General features: G+C 52.6%; 1 protein-coding gene across 2 annotated transcripts in view; it reads left to right on the top strand.

Moving 5' to 3' along the window:
• MYO5B (myosin VB) overlaps positions 1–21248 on the top strand; it is a 303619-nt gene that overhangs the window by 188997 nt on the left and 93374 nt on the right. For both annotated transcript variants that reach the window (XM_036245270.1, XM_036245271.1), the window contains exons 10-12: positions 5538–5803; positions 14865–14946; positions 15473–15613. In XM_036245270.1, the coding sequence (XP_036101163.1) occupies positions 5538–5803; positions 14865–14946; positions 15473–15613 (489 nt within the window). The remainder of the gene's footprint in view (positions 1–5537; positions 5804–14864; positions 14947–15472; positions 15614–21248) is intronic.

Raw genomic sequence — 21248 nt, 5'->3', positions numbered from 1 at the left:
CACTAAGTTCCTTGAGCATCCTTATAACCAATGTTTTGAACACTGCATCTGTTAGATTGCTTATCTCTATTTTTTTCTTTTCCTGGAGTTTTGTTTTATTCTTTCATTTGAGACATGTTTCTTTGTCTCCTCATTTTGGCTGCCTCCCTATGTTTGTTTTTATGTATTAGGTAGAGTTGCTATGTCTCCTAGGCTTTGTAGGGTGGCCTATTATAGTAGATGTCCTGTAGGATTTAGTGGCACAGCCTCCCTGATCACCCTAACTGGCACCCAAGATGTGCCCTCCATAGGGACTGTACACCCTTCAGTTGTAGGAGGGAGACAGAGAAAAGGAGAGAAACATCTATGTGAGAGACACATCAATTGGTTGCCTCCTGCACAACCCCAACTGGGACATCTAAGTGGGTGGAGTAGATGCCAGGGAAGAAGAGCTGACAGCAGCCGTTAAGTGCTGTCCGGTATGTCCTTGTGTTATGTGATAACACCGGTACTCTGACCATGAGTAAGGGACCCTGCATCAGTTCACAGGTCTCTTTTATGCCCATTTATCGCAAAGTCCTGGGAGGTATGAAGTGTGATTCTTGCTCTGAAGGACTTAGAGTTTAAATAACCACATACTGGGAAAAGACAGAAAACAGTACTTCAGAATATGAACATGGGCATGTGTTCATTCCACTCACAAGTTGATGCTTTTTTTTTTTTTAATCCTCACCCAAGAGTATTTTCCCATTGATTTTCAGATAGAATGGGAGGGAGGGAGGGAGAGAGAAACATCAGTGTGAGAGAGACACATTGATTGGTTGCCTCCCGCACGACCCAACCAGGGCCGGGGATCAAACCACAACCAAGGTATATGCCCTTGACCAGAATTGAACCCACAACTCTTTGGTCTGTGGGCTGACACTCTAACTGCTGAGCTAAACCAGCCAGGGCTTGATGCTTTTTCAACAGAGCAAACATTTATTCACCTTCTGCTTGTCTCACTAGGGTCAGGGGTCATCAGAAGTTAAAACTGGCCCTCCTTGTCCAGCTGGAGTGGCTCAGTGGTTGAGTGTCGACCCATGAACCAAGAGGTCACCGGTTCAATTCTCGGTCACGGCACATGCCCAGGTTGTGGGCCTGATCCCCAGTGCCGGTCATGTAGGAGGCGGCCAATCGATGTTCTCATTGATGTTTCTATCTCTCCCTCTCCCTTCCTCTCTCTCTAAAATCAATAAAGGAAAAAAAAAATTAAAAAGAAAAGATAAAACTGGCCCTGCCTTTAGGGAGAGGAAGACCTGAACTGGAGCTGGCGTCTGGCAGAACTCATCACCCTCCTCTCGCCTCGGCCCCATACGTTTTCCCTGCAGGAGAAGTGGTCTTGGGTTTGGGAGGTCCCCTGGGCCACTCCAGGCTGCTGCCGTCTCAACATGGAGTCTGCGGCCTCGTGAGAGCTCTGAGGCTCACCCCCTGGGCCCAGTGTGGAGGGGAGTGTTGGAGGCCCTGGTAGGTGCCCTGGACACCAGTGTCTGTGCGTGCAGGGCGGGCAGTGAGGTTGGCAGTGACATTGCCGTGAGAGGGACTCGAGTGTCCAGAGGAGGACCTGTGTCTCGGTGGTGTGGCGCATGGGCCTCCGGCGCAGACCAAACAGTCCCCTGGGCCGAGTCTTTAGAGCCAGTGAGTATTGCCCCAGTATCGTTCCCCTCATGAGAAAGGCACGAGGGCCCGTACCCCAGTACATGTCCCTGGTTCCTTAGGACAAGCCCGCCCTGCCTGGTGTCCAGGACAGGTGAGGGTAGGAACATTTACACTGAGAAGCTCCTGGTTTAGCCTGGTATATTGCAGGAAAGATGACAGATGTCCTCTTGGCCTCCAGCCCACCCTCCCTCAGTCCCTGCTCCTTCGGGAGCACATCCTGGTCATATCCCCCATCATGGATTCTCAGAGCGTCTGTACCTCTGCTCGGTGGCACCTCACAGGGTTGTGGCTGTGCACTTATTGCTGCGTGTCTCCCTCCCTCATGAGGGTACGAAGTCTGTGAGGACAGGGACCGCCGTGCTCATTAGCATCCCACCAGCACCCAGCACATGGTGGACACCTGAGAAGTTGGGTGACAGGCTCTCTGGGCTCGGGTGATGGGGGTGAGAGCGGAGTGGGTGAGCGTGTCCGGGAGCACTGGGGTAGCGGGAGGCACGAGAGGCCGGGCCAGTGAGGTCCTGGGCACCTGCTGGCTTGAGTGGGCCGGGCCAGGGCCTTTTTGAAAAGCCAGGGCTGGGGCTTGTCACTGAGGTGTCTCTCAGATCCTGCAGCTGGTCTTCCCCACCCCGCCTCTGAGGGGACCTTCAGGTGAGAAGGACGTGAGTGTTTATCGGTGTTAATTCATCAACGCCTGTTTCCCCCACTGAACACCAAGACCCTGCCTGTTGAGCTCACTACTCCAGCCTTTACCCACATTGGCACCCACGGGTGTTTGTGTCAGGACTGTACGATGTGGGAGTATCAGGGCCCACCTGGGGAAGAGGGGACGGAGGACACAGGCGGTGGTGAAGGGAGGGCAGGAGGGAGGTGGGACACCTGACAGGTTAGTCCTAGATTGTTCTCCAACTCGAGGCTGTGTAGGGAACTAACAGAGTGAGAACTGGGAGTCAGGACTGCAAGGGCTCAGATCCTGGTTCTGCCACTTGCTGACAGTTACTTAACCTTTCTAGGTCTGTTTCCTCATCTGCAGAGTGGAGCTGATGTTACCTGCCTTAGTACAGGGCTCCCATGATTCACTTCTTCACTACTATCATCACTGTGGTTAGAGCCAGAGGGGACCTTGTGAGCATCCTTCTCACTCCACAGGGTTGGAAAAGCTAAGTCCCTGAGGGAGGAAACTCCTTCTCTAAAGTCATAATGACCTTCTCTAAAGTCAATGGCAACGCCAAGACCAGGCCCAGCCGGTGTTCTCTCCCCTACACCACCACCACCCTTGCTTTCTCCACGTGATGATCAGTCCTGGAACTGGGGCTGCCCCCCTCTGGCCTCACATCCCCCACTGGTGCCTCGCACAGTGCTGGGCACGCAGTGTGTGTCCGAGAAATGCTTCGCTGAGTGGGTGCTTGGGAAAATCCCTCTCTCAGATACATTTGGGCTTATTCCTCAGGACGGGGGTGGGCCTCCTCCTGGAGGCGTGTGTCTGTCCATGTGCAGCATGCCTCCTGCTCACGAGTGTTTATTTTTAATTAAAGCAGGAAAATGTGCTCCAGGACCGCCAGAGTTGCCTTGGAGATTCAGCAGCGTGCAATTACTTGGACACCAGGGGCAATTTGTTTCTTGAATTTGGCCGCATGGGCCTGTGAACCTAATCTGCTACCTCTGATGCTGGCTCTTTTAATGGATTTAGCACCATTTAATTAAGCTTAAGTGTAATTGCATGATGTTAAATCAGTTTCAGTTAGCACCTTTGATCAACAGTCAGAAGGGGGTGATAGAGGGGTAGGCCATGCCCGCAGCAGTGAGTGGGAACCTGTCCAGGGGCAGTGATCAGACACTTTCTCCTGGGAGGTGCCAGGGAGGGGAGGGAGCCTGTGGGCAGGCTTGGGTGGTCATGAGTGCTGCTGGCAGGCCATTCACCTGTCGGGGAACTCAGCTGCAGTGCTCTGCCCAGCCGTTGAGAACTACTGGGAAAGAGTCGGACACGTGCTACCTCTGAGCCTGTTGCCTGCCAAGCAGACCCCAGGCACCTCACTTGACCACAGATGGCTTTCTGTTTGGGGGAGGGGCACTGCAGAGTGGCCATGGCAACCCCACTAACTGAGTGAATGGGAAGATGGGGCCTCTCCACACCCACCCACCCAGCCCATGCCGATTCTCGATTCTCGTGGTTGGGTGAACCGCCCTGGGCCACCGTTGGGGAGCCTCATTTCACCTCGTTTTCCTCACCTGAGCAATGAGGAGGAGGGGGTTAGAATGATAGTTCCCAAGGCGTTTCCCCGAGCCTTAGGCATGGACCCTTGGGAAAGGGGGGGCTCTCTGGTGGGAAGCTCAGGAAGTGCTGGCGAGTGTCTGTCTCGAAGCCATAGCACATCCGCCACCAGGGCAGTGGGGTGTACCCGGTGCCTCCCTCCCCTTCGTTAAGTAAAGCCAGTTAATCTCCTTTGTCGCTGTGCTCCCCAGACCATTCTTTGGAAAAACACTGGCCATAATGACTGTTTGGAGGTTCTTTCCTCCTCTGGCATTCTGTTATTTTGTAATTGTTTGTTTGGGGTAGATTTTGAACATCTGTAGGAGAAAAAAAAACCATAGCCTGGGGATGTGGTGTTAAGAGGGAAATGGTACAGAATCTGTTGGTTTTCATTGACTAAGCCCTCATTTAAATCCTACTGGGCGGCCTTATCAGAAAATGAGTCCCACCAGCAAGTTAGGGCCATTAGGAGGTGGCGTCAGGTCCCAAGGGCTTCCCTTCCAGCCCGAGGTAATAAGCTCTCCAGCAGGCTCACGGCTGGGTCATCGACTTTCCTGGGGGATTTCGGTAAGGGGATGGATGAACAATGGGCCAGAGGAACCTCCTAGGGAAAGCGGGTTTCCCGTGGGGTGCCCCGAGTGTCCAAGAGACGTGCACATTTAGGTGCAATAGGAGGTCCCTGGGGTGATCTGGTTATCAGTGCCTCAGGCCAGGGGCCATGACTGGCACTCGGAGTGAAGGCGGGTCAAGATGAAATGAGTCGCAAAGGCAGCTGGGTCCTGTGGGCACCTGGTGAGACGTGGGGTGCTCTAGGACCGGGCCGCTCACCGGGAGGGCCCCCGTTTGTTTCCCCAGCTCTCAGCGTGTGATGTTGGCGGTTAGTGTTCCCGGTGACCTTCTCAGGTCCACACGTGTTCCGTGTGTTTGCCGGCTGTCTCAGCTTTCCATCTGGATTCACTCTTTCCCCCGAAGCATCAGGTGCTTAAAGCAAATAAAGTCCAACTGCATGTTGTGTGATGTCCCTGAGGCTGAGCTGAAAGGAAGTCTGCTTGGCAGCTCGGTAGCAGGTGTCCTGCAGGAAGGGCCGCCACCTGCCAAGGCTCCGCCCAGGGCTCGCCTGTGCCCACAGCGGTCAGACTGGGTGCTCCTCAGAGCTGCACTGGTCAGGGAGGCTTGGTTCTGGGCTGTGGCTCAGGCACTGCACGTGGAGCTCCGCAGATGGAAACTCCGGGCCCTGGGATTCCGCTGCCCTCCGGCTCCTCACTCGATGGTTTATCCTTCCTGAGCTATCAATTCTCCTGCTCCCTTCAGCCGGGCGCCCTCTCCTACCAGTTAGTCTGCAGCAGCTGGCAGCAGAGGCGACAGGAAAAGTGGGGCGAGTTTTTGTTTGCTGAAGCCCTGATCATTTGGTCAGAGCAGGTGGCATGATCTATCTGAACTACGCTTTTCAGGCCCTGGCTGTCATCTCCGCTCAAGGGTGTGAGAGCCAGTGAGACTTCTGAGATGGAGTGGGGTCTGGAGTGCGGGGCTCTTCCCAGGCAGGAGGGAAGAGGGCGTGCGGGTGGTCTTATCTGCCACTCCCCTCCTGAACCGTCTCCCCCGTCTCTTCCAGCCCCAGGACGAACACCTCAAAAACTTCTGCCGGCTGCTGGGGGTGGAGCACAGTCAGATGGAGCATTGGCTGTGCCACCGCAAGCTGGTCACCGCCTCGGAGACCTACGTCAAGACCATGTCCCTGCAGCAGGTGGTCAACGCGCGCAGCGCCCTGGCCAAGCACATGTACGCGCAGCTGTTCGGCTGGATCGTGGAGCAGGTCAACAGGGCCCTGCACACGTCCCTCAAGCAGCACTCCTTCATCGGCGTCCTGGACATCTACGGGTGCGTGCCCGCCCCCGCCCGCCTCCGCCCCCCCGGCCTAGGAGCGGCTCCTGCGGCATCAGAGCCGGCAAGGGCCCGGGAGAGTGTGAAACACGGGGTGGCGTGTTTGGTTGTCGCAGTGACTGGGGTCGCTGCCAGCACCTGGTGGCCTGGGGCCAGGGGTGCTAAGTCCCACAATATAGAGGTCAGTCTGGAGGACGAATGGACCCTGTCCAAACACCAGTAGCTCCCCCACTGAGAAACCCTGTAGGCATCTGCTTTTGCACTCAAGAAACTTGCCCCGAGGGGGAAGTGTCTTGCTCAGCGTCCCACTGGAGGTTACTGTGAACTTAAATTCAGATTTTGCATCTCAGTTATAGTTTATGTAAATCTGCCATTTGACACCGTTCACTAGATCGCCAGTCAAGGTGGTCACTTTAATGCTCTAATCTTGCCCAGCACCATAGGGTCTGTGTCCTGTGTTCCTTCTTGAGGTTTCTCTTCCGTTCAGAATTCTAACCGGATGGGAAGGATCGTTGTTACTTATAACAGCCTGTTTTTCAGGGAGAGGCGGCCAGCTCAGTCAAACATCTGCTTGTCTGGGTCTCAGGGGACCGGCGTTTTGATCCCTTGCTATCGCCAGCGCGCTGAATGACTACAGATCGCACGCCCTGGCTGCGCCTTAGTTCCCACGGCGTGAAATGAAGTTCTGAGCCAGGCTCTCCGTCCGAGGTTCTTGATCCTTGTAGGGTTGTTTGAAATGCTGTGTCCTGGGTCGCAGCCTCCCTTGCATTTCTGTGATCAGTGCCCTGCCTTCCTTAAGCTAATAATAGGTTAAGTCCTCCTGGATCTTTATATCATAGGAGTTGTGGCCTCTGTCTTAAAATAGACATTCGGATCCATAGAAGTGCAGAGTTGTAAGGACAGTGGTGCTCCAGTGGAAACAGCCGCTCGGGGCTGATGAGCTGGACCCCTGATGTTGAGGCTGTAGTGAAGGAGACTCACCTCTAAAGGGGCCCCTTCCCCGCGCAGTCGGCCTTGTGGTGTCTCCGCTGCTCATGGGCATCACTGGGCTTCAAATCGAACCAGGTTGCATGCGCAGAGGTGGCAGCAGAAGGACCTCCAGGACATGCTAACGCGTCAAGTCACATGCACAGGCTCCGTCACACAAGAGGTAGCAGGGTCCATGGGAGGGTTCGGACACTGGTTGGCACAGTCAGGGAAAGCTTTGCGGGAGGTGAGGTTTGAATTGAATCTTTTAAAAGCAGGGAGTTGCATATAGGGGATGGGGAGGCACCTTCAGGAATGGGAGCACCGTTGAGTCCGTAGGAAAAAGCAAAATGTGAAAGGAAATCCCCTGGGTGATGGGGAACAGTGGAGAGTCACCCCAGCACTGGAACGGGAGGATGCGTCCTCTCCGGGAGCTTCGGGCTTCTAGCTGAGTGACCGTGGACAGGTCTCTGCTCCTTCTGGTCAGTTGAGTGCCTGCCTTTGTGCTCAGCCCTTCTCGTTGCCCTGGGACAGCACAGAACAGTCTGTGCACCTGGAACACACCGCCCAGCTGTCAGTGATTAATTCTGCGTTGTTCCTCCCGCCGTGAGCATTTTCAGGTCATTGGATTTCCCAAAAAGCTGACCTTCTGAAGTGAGACCCAGAGAAACTCAGGCTGCGGCCTCTGACCCGACGGCCTCCATCTACCTGGGCAAGAGTCTGATTTCCTGTGCTTTCGACTTGGGAAGATGAACACGCAGACTCGTTGTTGATAGCATGTAAAAATATTTTGACTTTAGTGCTACTGATATGTAAAATCTCATACATCGGTTCTTTCTAGTTACCTACTGTCTCAGCGGTGCCTCGAGTTTGGATAGACAGCTTCCTCCCCTCCTGGGGACCCCCAGGGAGAGGCATTGCTCATTGTTGAGGGACCCCTGTGAGTTGTGTTCCCAGTGCTGCTGAGTCTGGACTCGGCCATGCAAGTTGGAAGGTTGTGCTTATATTTGCCATTTAATTCTTATAACTGAGTTAATTTTCTCTAAGGTCTTGTGACTGTCCAAAGGGGAGAAACAGGTTGCAGGGAAGGCTTGTCAGTGGTTTGACAAGTAGGCTTGTCCGTGGATGGGTGGGGGGGACCCCGAGGATTCTGTCTCCTGTTTCTGGTGCGGACTTCTGACCAGTGTGTCTCCCGCATCTCAGAGTGGCTGTGGGCTCCTTTGAGAACGTCTGACAGCTTTCCCGTGAGGGCAGCGTGGGCCACCTGTCAGCCCTCTTGGGGATTCTCCTGTCCTTTGGGCTTCCTTCCAGATGTGCCATGCTATTTCCTTTTCTCCTTTTTAAATCCTTGCTTTTTTCTCAGAAGCGATTTTACTTTTTGTAACCCATGTCGTAAAGAAGTCGTGTTTGAAGAGAGACTCACTGTCCTGGAGAGAGGACTGTCACGCTGGGTCGCTCCTCGGATACGCGCCAGCGCGGAGCCGCCAAGTGCACACCCGTGGGCAGAGGTCAGGACAGCGGGCTAGACAGGGGCATCGGGGCCAAGCTGGCCGGCCCTGCTGCTGAGCAAGCGAAGCGCTCACACTCGTCCGGCGGGCGGCTCCCAGGCTCCCCGTCTGCCGAGAAGCCCTGTATCCGCCTGCACCGGCCAGGCTCGGCTCTCCCTCGGAGGGCACGGAGAGAACCCTTAGCTTAAAACCAAGCGCTTCACAGGAAAGCAAGTGACTCCAGTCTGGGAGGTTTCTGACCCATCAGGTCAGTGGCATCATTTCTTAATCTGGGAGAAAATGGTGGGTGTCGGGGGTGACGGGTGTTGAGCTGTTGACTGTCACCCCCTTTCCCAGTCATGTCTTCTTGCTTGTTTCCCTTGGACTTCAGACACCTTCTGGAAACCACTGAATGTTTTTTAAGCGTGCTACTCCCTCGGGTCTCCAGAAGTGGGTGCTCTACCTCTCTTGCCCTCTGTAACCACCTTCCTCCTGTTTCAAACTAGTTCCCGTCTTTAAGTTTTATTCATGATATAACGATGGGAAGTGATTCTCTCTACACAGATGCTCAGGAAACTCCAGTGTTCTTTTTTATTATTTATTTATTTTTGGTGAATCCTCACCTGAGGATAGTCTTTCATTGATTTTCAGACAGAGCAGAAAGGAAGGAGGGAGAGAGAGAGGGAGAGAAACATCGATGTGACAGGTACACATCAATAGGCTGCCCCTCACCCGACTCCAGCCAGAGACAGGGATCGAACCTGCAACCCAGGTACATGCCCCCAACAGGGAATCAAACCCAAGACCCTTTGGTCCACAGGCCAGTGTTCTAACCGCTGAGCCAAACCGGCCAAGGCTTTTACTTTTTGGGTTTTCTACCCAAACCCCTGACCACCTGGAGAGGGAGAAGACCACCTATTCATTGTCTCACTCATCGTTTCTCGGCTCTGCTCGAGAGATACCTGGTGCACATAGACAGTGCCCTTGGGATGACCTGTGGTCTTTGATCTTACTCCCTGTGGCCTGTGAGCAGAAGAGCGGCACGTGGAAGGTGGAGGGAAAGGGAGGGGTGGTGGGGATGTGTTTCTGAATACCTTAAACTCCGTTCATTACGAGGGAAGGTGTAAGGAGTTGTCTCCCTCTCTCATCATCAGGCTAGAAATGGGCAAAGCCAGCACATGAACAGTGGAATTGCTGCCCCCAGCCCACAAGTGGGCACCAATCACTTCCGGTGGGACCACGTCCCCAGATGAACTGTAGCCCCACCTGTGCATCATTGGCTCTCCCGTCAGGCTCACTCTGCAGACAACTGAGAAGAGTTTGCAGTGTAGATGAGCCCCTCCAGATTTTTCTATAAATGTTTACCATGTTACTATAGAAGCAGCAGCCAGAGTGAGTAAACAGTCACTTCTCCACATCTACATAAGCAAACAGTGCACGACCAGCTTCCTAACTCACACACCTCCCTTCACGCTGTTCTAGCTGGTAGGCAGTTCAGACAGTAAGAGGCTCTGACACTGCGTAAAGTGCACGGGCCACAGCTGCCTCTGCCACACCTCTGACGAGCCCCTTGCTGGAGGCCTTTCCCTGAGGCCCTCCTAAACATTTATTTCCAGACACCCAGCACCCCAGTAGAAGGGTGGCTTCCCTACACTTTGCTGTCCAGCCCTGGCTCCAAAAAAAAAAAAAAAAAAAAAAGCAAAGCAAGCAACCCCTAGAGCAATTTAGCCAAGCCAAGGTCCCTTCTTCAATTAAGGATCTGTGAAGCTGCCCACAGGGTATTTCTTCTTACCAGGCAGGGGATGGAAATTAATAGGAAAGAGCTGGGCAGCTTTTGGCTGGGGTTTCCTTTTCATGTGGCATTAACCAGAGCTTGCCTCTACAGGCTTGATTAATTGCAGCCATAATCCTTTATTGCTGTCCATTCCTCAAGGCAACAAGAAATAAATGGCTTCAGTTTGGGAAAAAATACACATTTATTTGTCTTTGACTTGAGCCTTCAACATGCCAAGGTAGCAGGGAGCTTTGGCTATGACCAGCCTGTTCTTGATGAGGACAGTTGGCTTAGGAGACTTTTGGAGAGAGGCAGGGTTATAGATTCATGCTGAGGAACGGGGGGTGGGGGGTGGGGGGTGGGGGGTGTCTGGGCCCCAAGAAGCAGGAAATGGGATTTGCTGGGGTTTTGTATTCCTGTCAACCCTCATGGCGCTTTCTGTGTTTGGGGGTTTTTCCTAACTTTAAAATTAGCGTCCATCTCGCATCAGTACTTCTTAATGGTGTGTTTTTAAGATAATTTTTTAAATTGTGGTTTTAAGAAATATATAAAAAACTTACCATCTTAACCATCTTCGAGTGTACAGTTAGTTCCATGGGGTTAAGTATGTTCACGTTACTGTGCAACAGATCTCTGGAGCTTTGAACAACTCCCGGTTTCCCTCCCGCCAGCCCCCGGCAGCCGCCCCTCTGCTCTCTGTTCCCGTGAGTGTGCCACTTTAGACGCTCGGTGTCAGTGGGATCCTCCTTCATACAGGTGGACTCCTACAGTGTTGTCTCCTCCTGCGGCCGTCGAGAACAGTTGAGGGTGATCTTGGTAAGATAGAAAGACGAGGCAGCGCCCCGAGATTCCTGTTCTGTGACCTGTGCTCCAGAGAAGGACCCAAACTTCCCAAGCGTCCCCTCGCCGCTCCGCCCTGGGGGGAGAGGTTCGTGGAGGTTAATGATTAACTCAGAGTGACTGGTCTCCCTATTTTTATTGCAGTTTCACTTTCCAACAAACACAACCTTATTTGCAGAGACATTTGTGACCCTTCTCACACTCAGAAATTGGGGTGAAATGAGAAGGAGATTATGTTTCTACCACTTTTTGAAGGTAGAAGGAAATCGAAGTAGGGGTGAGACTTGTTCCAGCACAAGTACGGATCTCGGGCCTCAACATCAAGTCTTGGTCTGTGTTTCGACTTTCTGAGCACTCAAAGATTTGGTCTAAATAATGTCAACACTGACTTTACAGGGGAAATCCAACTCCCTCTGGTATATAAATTTCTTTGTGACTTGTTAATGTTGTGAACTATGAACTGATTCACTGTGTTTATTTTTAAAAGTCGTCTCTGTTGATGGGAAGGATTACTACAAATATAATGCCACTGTTGTCCAAAGGAGAAGTTGCCCTATGTCCGTGACTGGGGTTTTCTGAGATCAGTCATCTTAGACATTTTGCAAGCTACCCAAACCCTCATTCATCTCTGGCCCTTCAGCGCTGCAGTAATTATCCTAGATGGCAGAGGAATTGTTTCCAGATAATATCTTAGAAATAGGGAAATTATGACCTAATTTCAGGCCATCTCAAATTAATGAGAATGTTCTTTGTGGAGTGCTATCAATATAAACCTTTAAAAAGTGATAAGTGGGAGATATTTAAATCCGTTATCTATGGAGCTCAGTAGACACCTTGCAAGCACACGCAATGGCTATTATCCGGTCAGTTGCTTGGGTGGCTGTTTTATCTTCCTTCTAGTTTTTATTAATTAAATTTCTTCTGGGGCTTGGCTGGCATTGGCAGCCTCTCTTGGGGAACCTGTGGGGGTGGGAAGGAAGTGAGGTTCTAAGGGACAGATCTCGGTCTGTAAGACCATCATCTGGGCCGAGCGGGCTGCACACCAGGTAACGCCTGGCAGGCAGTGCCTCTCTCCAGCTTGCTCTGGTCTGCACACCCAGCGTGGACTTTGCATCTTTGATCTTGCTTTATTAACCTAGACTTACTTCTCCTACATGGGCGTGACCAAGGGCCGTTGATTCCTTTGATCCCCAAATGACTTCCCGCATCTCCATGTCTTATTCCCTGGTGGGGGAAGTGGGCACAGAGGAGGAAGGGAAGCCTGGTGCATTCTGGGCTCTCTGATGGACCCATTGGGTGTGTGATGCATTTATTTTTGCTGGTTCCTCTGCTTAGGGTACTTCTCTCCACTACCACCATCTCCAGCCCCTAACAGGGGCAGCACCAACCTCTGTATTTGGGAGTGGTCACTATGGAGTCCATTCTGTTTGGAAGGGCTAATGTCATTGTAATATTGAGAAAATGCCATTGTCCACACTGAAGAATGAGAGAGGTGAAGATTTAAGGTTATGGAGGAAGCTGAAGCCTGTGCTCCCAGCCCCAGGTCTCTCATTGGTATCACCCCCTTCGTGTGCTCAAATACCACCTCTTCGGGGACGTTATCTTTCTTGTTCACAGCCCTTCTTTTCTTAGTGAAATGTCCACTCTTCTCTAAATTAAGAATGTGGTCTCCGAGGTCCGACCCTCTGGGTTCAGATGCTGACTCTTCTGCCTACTGACTCCCTGATTTGAGGGAGGTTATTTGATCTTCCCATACCTCATTCCTTCAACTGTAAGATGGGATTACGAATACACCGGAGCTCTTGGTTGTTGTGGGCGTCAAATGAGTGAGAGCTCACGAAGCCCTTGGGCCTGGCATTCTGCGGGCCCTCACTGACAGGGCCGCTGCCAGTTCATGCAGCCTGTTGTGAGCATGAGAAAAAGGCACGTCTTCCTGCTGGAGGTCTTCCCCTGTCCACTGCTCGGCCTGATGACGTTGCTCAGCACACAGGATGGCCCACTCCTCTGTAGCTAGAGCTGCTGATGCTGTTACAATGTTCCCAGCTTGGTGAGCTGTGCAGGTGGATCTCACCCACACGCCCCATTGGCCGTTTGAGGTCCTCTGGTTTCCACATTCTCTAACCCTTTAGAGCCTTGCGTTACTTGGCCACCACCAGCTTCAGTGGAGCCCTGGATCTTGCTGGGTTGTTGCTTCCATGATAACTGCCTTCAGTCTTGCACACCTTCCCCCAAGTCACAATCTTCTCCACCCTCCTGCCAGTTTCTAAAATGCAAATCTGATTGTCATTTCTTAGTTTAAAAATCCTTCGAATTCTCTCATTACTCCTGGTAAAATCCAAACCCCTTAGTGTAGCATACAAGGCCTGCAGGTAGGACCCTGGCCTGGTTCTGCAATGTCACTTCTCACCTTTTTTTTTTTAATGCTCACCTGAGGATATTTTTTCCATTTATCTTCAGATAGAGTGGGAGGGAGGGAGAGAGAGAGACAGCGATGTGAGAGAGACACATTGACTGGTTGCCTCCTGCACAACCCTGACCAGGTCCGGGGACCGAGACTGCAACCGAGGTACATGCCCTTGACCGGAATCGAACCCATTACTCTTTGGTCCAGAGGCCAACGCTCTAACCGCTGAGCCAGACCAGCCAGGGCAAACACACCCATTTTTTAAAGTTAAAACCTGACAAAGACTTCAACAACGATCACAGGCAATTCACAAAGTACAGGTGACTGGTACCCACATACAGAAAAATCTTGAAACCCATTAACAATCAGATTAAAATTTCAAACAAAAACATTATTCATGTACTAAGTCACTAAGTCTTTTAGAAGTTAATCTACACTGCGGACCACAGAGCGGTGGTGCATGCATACTCCCAGCGAGGGGCGAGGATGGAACACAGGGGAACTTTCTGGAGTAATGAAAATGTTCTCCAGAGTTGTGGTGGCAGTCACACACCGTATAACCTTGTCACAAACCCATCGAAGTAAGCCCTTACATTTGCTGCATCTTCTTGTATGAAAACTCTAACTCAATAACCATGAATTAAAAAAAAAAATCCTTAACCAGTATTAGGAGAACAAGACACTTTTGTACATTGGAGGCTGGGGTGGGAGTATGGTGGTAACATAAACTCCCACCTTTCTGGAAGTTATTTTGCTTCTGCCTTTTAAGAAACCGTGCTCCGACGTGGTGTTTCCCCTTCTGGGGTAACATTCTATGGAGAGAATCATGAAGTCGAAGATGCACGCATAGTATTTGTCATAGCTTCGCTAGCAGCTGAAAACTGGGAAAAGACGCCAGATGTTCCTCAGAGGAGATGGCTCCGTTATGACTCATCTGTGGGGGGAGCGCTGCCAGCCAGCCCGCGCCCAGTCTTTGTGGGAATTGGAATAAGTCGGCTCCTCTGGGTAGAACGACCACTCCCGGGCTTGTGGGGGCTGCGGCTAAATTTCAGCCCCTGTCCCCTCAGCTGTGTGGTCCTCAGGTCAATCCATACAGTTGGAGGGGTGGGGGGCGATACTGAAACGGATGGCTGTGAGGAGCAGTGGCACGAGGAAATGTTTGCCACGGAGAGTGAGACGATTAAAGTAGGTCTGCTTTTACATGTAATTCTAATTTGTTCAAAAACGTCGGCTGAGTGAAAGGAAACCTACCGAAATGGAACTGGTGGTGAAATTGAGTGATGGAGTCATGGACGACTTTCTCTCTTTTATATATGCTTCTTCTGAATTGTCCTGTGGTTGGTGCCTTTTCTAACTATGAAAACAGATCTACATCCTTACTCTCCTAACGTAGCAGGACTGTGCTGTGCTGGGACCTGCGACAGGGGTCTCTTTAGGGAAAAGAGTGGGAAATGGGGCTCCTGTCTGCCGTGAAGGGTGGAGCCGGCTGGGAGTGGAGGTTGGTGAGGGCAACCTTGCTGCTCCCAGTGATTCCTCTGGTGACGGGAAATGTCTCTTATTTTGTCCTCCCTTCTCGCCATTCTGCAGGTTTGAGACATTTGAGGTAAACAGCTTTGAGCAGTTTTGCATCAACTACGCAAATGAGAAACTCCAGCAGCAGTTCAACTCGGTAGGCTAGTGTCCGCACCCGGGGTTTCGGGGGGGGGGGGGCCTCCATCTTCCTGAGAGCAACGGCCCGGGGCCACTTCTCGTCCAGCCAGGGCCAGTGGGCTCTGGCTCTGCCCTGACCTTCCGTTGGCTTCCTGGTGGTGCCCCAGCTTTAGGAAGGTGCTCCCCGCTGCTCAAGAGGAGCAGCTGGGTTATGAGGGTAAAGGATCCTCCTCTTGGCTGTGACTCCTACTCCTCTGGAGCCTGGGTGTCTCAGGTATTGAAGCAGTTGCAAGCAGACATGATTGGTGGGGGTGTGGCATCACAGACGCTGATTAGGATGTCCTAGAGAAGGGTTCAGGTGGGAGTGAGGATCACCTCACTAAGCTTTCTTTTCCTGCAGTCATGACTGGCTCAGTGCCCAAACCTTTGTGGTGGGTGTGCACCAGCCTCCAGGGCACAGAACTCACATGGTTGCAGCTCCAGGGAGATAAATGTTCAAGGGTGCGTGCAATTCACTAACCTTGACCTTTCTCTTCTTACCCTAGCATGTCTTCAAACTGGAGCAAGAAGAATACATGAAGGAGCAGATCCCTTGGACCTTGATTGACTTTTATGATAACCAACCTTGTATCGACCTCATAGAAGCTAAGCTGGGCATCCTAGACCTGCTGGATGAAGAATGTAAGGTAAAATGATGGTGCTGTCATTGGATTAGGTCAGTTCTAGGCTTGGGGTGGGGCAGAGGACAGCTGTGTGGTGCAGGGCCACCTGTGAGATCCCAAAGCTGGATTTCACCTGCAGTTAGCCGGCCTTTAGTGTGCTGGTGTCCATTCTGCATACCAGAAGGTGCTGGAAGGTAATGTGACTGGCGAGTTACTCTGCTGCCTCTTTTGGCAGAGGCTGGTGGTATGATTGGCACAATATGATGGTGGTATGGATTCTATGCCCCAGATATCCTAGGTTCTGGAGAGGGCCCTCCACATCTAGACAGGCACCCCAGAGAGTGAAGGTCAAGAGCCCAGGGTCACCTTCGCGGTGCCAGGTGGCTTATGAGTGATAGAGCAGCATGGCTCGGTGGCAGGTGAGATCCATGACTTCTCCATCTACCTGTTCGTGGACTCTTCCTGAATTGCCAGTGTGGAGAGAACCAGGCAGCCGTGGGGAGGTGGGGTGGGAAATCTGGGTGCTGTCAATCATCTGACTGTTTGTTTTTCTGCTCTATGACTTGGTGGGGGTTGGATCTAATGAGCTTCAAAATTTCTCCTGGTTTGGTGGTCAGTGGTAAGGAGGTGAATATATGCCAATCCTTCATTGATGGAAATGCTGATAAAAAGGTGTAGAGAGCACTTGATTCTTTATTGAAGGGGAGAACAAGCCCGGCCAGTGTGGCTCAGTGGATTGAGTGTTGTCCCATGGACCAAGAGGTCCTGGTTCAATTGCCGGTCAGGGCACATGTCCGGGTTGCAGGCTGAATCTCCAGTGGGGGCTGTGCAGGAGACAGCCAAGTGATGTGTTTCTATCTCTCTCTAAAAAATCAATAAACACCTATTTTTGAAAAAAGAAAGAAAGGCTCTGGCCAGTTTGGCTCAGCGGTTAGAGCATCAGCCTGCGGTCCCGAGAGACCCAGGTTCGGTTCCCGCTAAGGGCACGTACCTCGGTTGCAGTTTGTCCCCGGCCCTGGTTGGGTCGTGTGGGTGGCAGCCACTCGATGTGTCCCTTTCACGTCGATGTTTCTCTCTTCCTCTCCCTCCCTCCCCTCTATCGGAACAAAAAAAAGGAAAAATGTCCTCTGGTGAGGATTAAAGAAAAAAAAGAAAGAAAGGAGAGAACCCAGATGCGTTTCCTTCCTGGTCTCCCGCATTTGCCTGTAAAGGGTGGAGGGAGGCTTGATGGTTTGGGGGGAGGAGGTGTACCCCTCTGGAGGGCTCTCCTAGTTCCATTCCTATGAAAAGGAGAAGGAGAGGTTACTAGGACAGCAGAAGACGAGTGAAAATGCACTGAAGTCCGCAGCTCGCACACGTTTATCTCCTGACGGTTTTCAGAGCTTCTTCAAGGCCGTGGGCCTTGTCCTGAGAGGTCCCTGCAGGGGTCCGTCCTCAGTGTGGAAGCGGTGTGCCTGGGCGCCCTCCACCTGCGAGGTGGCAGTAGAGCTGACAGACAATTGTCCCTGCATCGTGAGCACTGGCTGAGTGACTGAAGCCACAGCACAGGCCCTCCAGTGTCCCCTCCAGTGTCCCCTCCAGTGTCCCCTCCAGTGTCCCCTCCTGGCATTCACCACTGACACACTTTCTTGGTTCAGTGTCCACTGCCAGCAGCTCCCTTCCCACACTCTGCAGGAGCGCACTCCCCTCCCCCAGTCTCTGCTGTGATTGTCTGTGACCATCTCCTCCAGCTTCACACCCCAACCCAAAGGCAACACCATGTCTTGTGACCTACCCCGCGTCTCTGCCCCGGGCCCTGGTTCCAGGGAGACTCCAGCTCTTCACTGCCCTCCCCAGGGGTGCATGCCAGGGTCTACACAGTTCTGAGGAGCACGTGAGGCCGGTCCAGCTCATTTCCGATGAAGAGCTGACTGTGACATCAAGACTAACCCTCGGGCACGGCCCCTCCTTTCCTGTGTGCACACACCTCTCGTAAGATGATTGATTCTTCGGGATGATCGGTTCTGCGAGTTGAACAGCTGCCTGGTTGACTTCCCATGATTCACCCTGTGTTTAGCAGGCAGAGGGGGGCCGCTGTGGGATTTTTGGACCTGTGGTTTGGGGATCTGAGAGGTGCTCCTACCCAAGGGAATATGTCACCAAAAGGTCAAGTCAGAGCAGTGGGAGCACTGGTCCCAACACCAGGTGCAGAGACCTCAGACTGCCCCCCTGAGGGCAGGACACAGCCATGAAGAGGAAGCCCAGAGCATGGGCTGGGAGCAGGTGGTCGGGGGTGGGGGTGGGGGGGGGACTCGACGCAGGTAGCAGAAAAGTAGGCAGCGGTTTCAGGGAGGCCCAGGGTGCAAACCTCATTCATTCAGCCGTCCCTAGACTTTGCAGCCTTGGGTATTCCCAGGGCAGACGGATCGCAGACCCTCCTGCGCTTGGTCTCCTGTGGAGGGCACACCACCCGTGCAGCCTGTTGGAATCGACTTCCCTTCCGAGAAGCTGAGGGAAAGTAAAATCCAGCTATATGGGTGATCTCTGCCTTATGCTCCATGGAGCCTTCCGTTTGGGTCAGATTTGTAAAATTAATTGATTTTAGTCTAAGACTGTATCCAATTCAAACTTCTGACACTGCAATTCATCAAACACCCAGGATTTGTTATGCACCTACTGTATGTCTGGTCTTGAGGGAAAATCCTTGGGAGAGGAGGAAAGGTTCTTCCTGGTGGCCCACAAGGGAGGAGAGACAGGATGGTACCCCGAGGAGCTCAGCCTGAGTGAGGGGGGTGGGGCCCGGAGAGGGCTGCAGGCAGGACCCAGGGTCCCAGCGAAGGCTTCTGAGCTGCAGGCAGCTGCTGTGGTTCTTGGTTAGATCTTGTTTCCTCCTCCCAAAGGCTCTTTGGAGAGCAGGTCTGAGGCAAACCTGGATGTCCTGCCCATCACACTGGTGGGGCTCGGAGTGTTGCGATATGGGGTGTGCTGTGAATGCGACATGCTTCACTCACAGTGGTGGCTGAGGTCACGGGGCTCCGGAGTGAGGGAGGCTAGAGGAACCCCAGAGGAAGGGGTAGTACAGAATCCCAATGTGGAAGTCTTTTTTCTGCCCGGCTAAATTGCTCTGGGAATTGGGAGTGATTCAGTGTATGCTGATGCCACTTCTAGTAACAGGTGGATTTTCAATCAACAGGTGTTATTACATTTGTCAAAACTCATGGAACTGTACACTTAGAAAGGGTGCATTTTACTGGATGGAAATTCGACAGCAGAAGACCTGACTTTAAAAAAGAGGGCACCTGACCCTGGCCGGTTTGGCTCAGCGGTTAGAGCGTCGGCCTGCGGCCCAGAGAGACCGGGTTTGGTTCCCGCTAAGGGCACATACCTCAGTTGTAGTTTGTCCCCGGCCCTGGTTGGGTCGTGTGCGTGGCAGCCACTCGATGTGTCCCTTTCACGTCGATGTTTCCCTCTCTCTCTCTCTCTCTTCCTCCCTCCCTCTCTCTCCCTCCCACTCTAACTGAACAAAAAATGGAAAAATGTCCTCCGGTGAGGATTAAAAATATATACATAGGGCCCCTGGAAACGCCCAAGGCTCTGACCAGAGCAGGTTGGGAGTTCCCATGGACTTGGTCACAACCAGGCAACTTGGCGTCCTGTTGGACGCGGAGCCGCTTTGGACGCGTTCTTTCCCGCTCGGTCGCTCAGAGACCCCCGCAGGGCGAGGAAGTGATGAGACTGCGTTGTGAACGCCGGGTTCGCTGTCCCCCGTGTGACAGGCACCGAGCCAGATGAAGGATCACACTCACGGCGTGAAAGGATCACACTCACGGCGTTCTTTCCCGCTCCGTCGCTCAGGGACCCCCGCAGCGCGAGGAAGCGATGAGACTGCATTGTGAACGCCGGGTTCGCTGTCCCCCGTGTGACAGGCACCGAGCCAGATGAAGGATCACACTCACGGCGTGAAAGGATCACACTCACGGCGTTCTTTCCCGCTCCGTCGCCCAGAGACCCCCGCAGGGCGAGGAAGCGATGAGACTGCGTTGTGGACGCCGGGTTCGCTGTCCCCCGTGTGACAGGCCACCGAGCCAGATGAAGGATCACACTCACGGCGTGAAAGGATCACACTCACGGCGTGAAAGCAGCCGCTGGGAAATCACTTTTCCTGGACTCGATGCCCAGTGCAGGCAGGGCCCGTGAGCTGCGACTCACATTGGAAACGCGGAGATGGGGTTGCCAAGACGGAGAGGGAGGCACCCAGGGCTGTCCCCGAACCTGTGACCCGTGCTGGAAGCTGCAGATGAGACACGGGGCCTGGAAGATTAACGTCCATCTCAGGCTGTTCCTCTCAGCGCTGTGGGTGCTGCGTGACGCGCGCCATACCCACGCCGACTCAGGCAGGGCACGTCCTGCCCTCCCGAGCCCCAGCCCTGGGGAGCAAACGCGCTCAGGCTGATAGCAGATGAGAGGTCAGTGCGTGTTTCCTCATAAGCTGACATATTTGCATTTTAGTAGGAATTTTCTGAAAATGACACTCGACCCCAGGAAGCAGTTCTAATGAGTAAAAAGACAGAGGTTGTCTCAGGCTGGAGAGAGGGTGCTAGGGACCCGCAAAGGCAGGCCCGGGGGAGGCGGGGGAGGCGGGCTCTGCCCTGTGTGACTAGGAACGCAGCCTGGACGGCTGACTGGGCGGACCTTCCTAATGAATGCGCTGTTTCCAGGCAGTGGAGTGAGCAGGCTGACGATGGGGGGCGGGGGTGAAGGCCCTGTTTCCTTACCTGCACCTGCACTTCTGATGCGACCATTGACCAACACAGCTGGTCAGGGGGACCAGGCCCCCGAGGGACAGTCCCTGCTTAGATTAGGGCAGAGCTGGGACCCCGGCTCCCTCCTGACCCAGCGCCCTCTTCACGAGACTTGAAGAGGAGAGTATAGGTGCGTGTATGAAGTCACTGTCCAGTTTTTCCCTAGACTTTTTAAAATTACTTTTCTTTAAACACCTGCCAAGACTAGAGTCAAAGATAAACAGAAAGCACACAGTTTTGCTATTTGGATTCTGTGGGGGGAGGGGGGGTTGGGGGGGTGGGAGTTGTACAGTGTTTTTTTACAAATACAAATTAAACATGAAAAAAGCTCTACTTCCAAAAAATCCTAACAAGTCAAGAGAAGCGTATCAGTTGCATTCTAAACATTTAAAACCTATCTCACAATTTAATTTTAGTGATAAAAAAAAAAAAAAAAAAACAAAAAACAGCTGGTGCACTTTCTTTTTCAAAGGATTCGATGCCCTGCGTAGTCCAGAGCCACCCAGAGCTGCGGTCTAGATTTTATCAGAATACAGGGTTGGCTTTCTTTCTCCTATGCCTGTTTTAAATCTACTTCTCTGGAAAGATTTTTAGAGATAAGTGCCTTCCACCATCCCTTCCTTCTTGGCTGCCTTTATAACTCTGTGGTCAGATGAGCGAGCATAATGGGGAACAGCACATGCTCCAGCCTGTCCTGGATTGAACCCCAGCTCGGCTACTTCCCAGCTGTGTGTCCTTGAGCAAGTTACCTACCCTCTCTGTCCCAACCACCTTGTCTATAAGACGTGTATAAATATAGTGCTCAGCTCATGGGATTATTGTAGGGATTACATGAGTTGCTCCATCTAAAATATATAGAAAATTACCTGGCAAATAAC

Source organism: Molossus molossus, unplaced genomic scaffold (genome assembly GCF_014108415.1).
Source record: "Molossus molossus isolate mMolMol1 unplaced genomic scaffold, mMolMol1.p scaffold_m16_p_6, whole genome shotgun sequence".
Classification (NCBI taxonomy): domain Eukaryota; kingdom Metazoa; phylum Chordata; class Mammalia; order Chiroptera; family Molossidae; genus Molossus; species Molossus molossus.
Note: the sequence above shows the minus strand (reverse complement) of the source record. Positions and strands in the feature narration are given on the sequence as shown.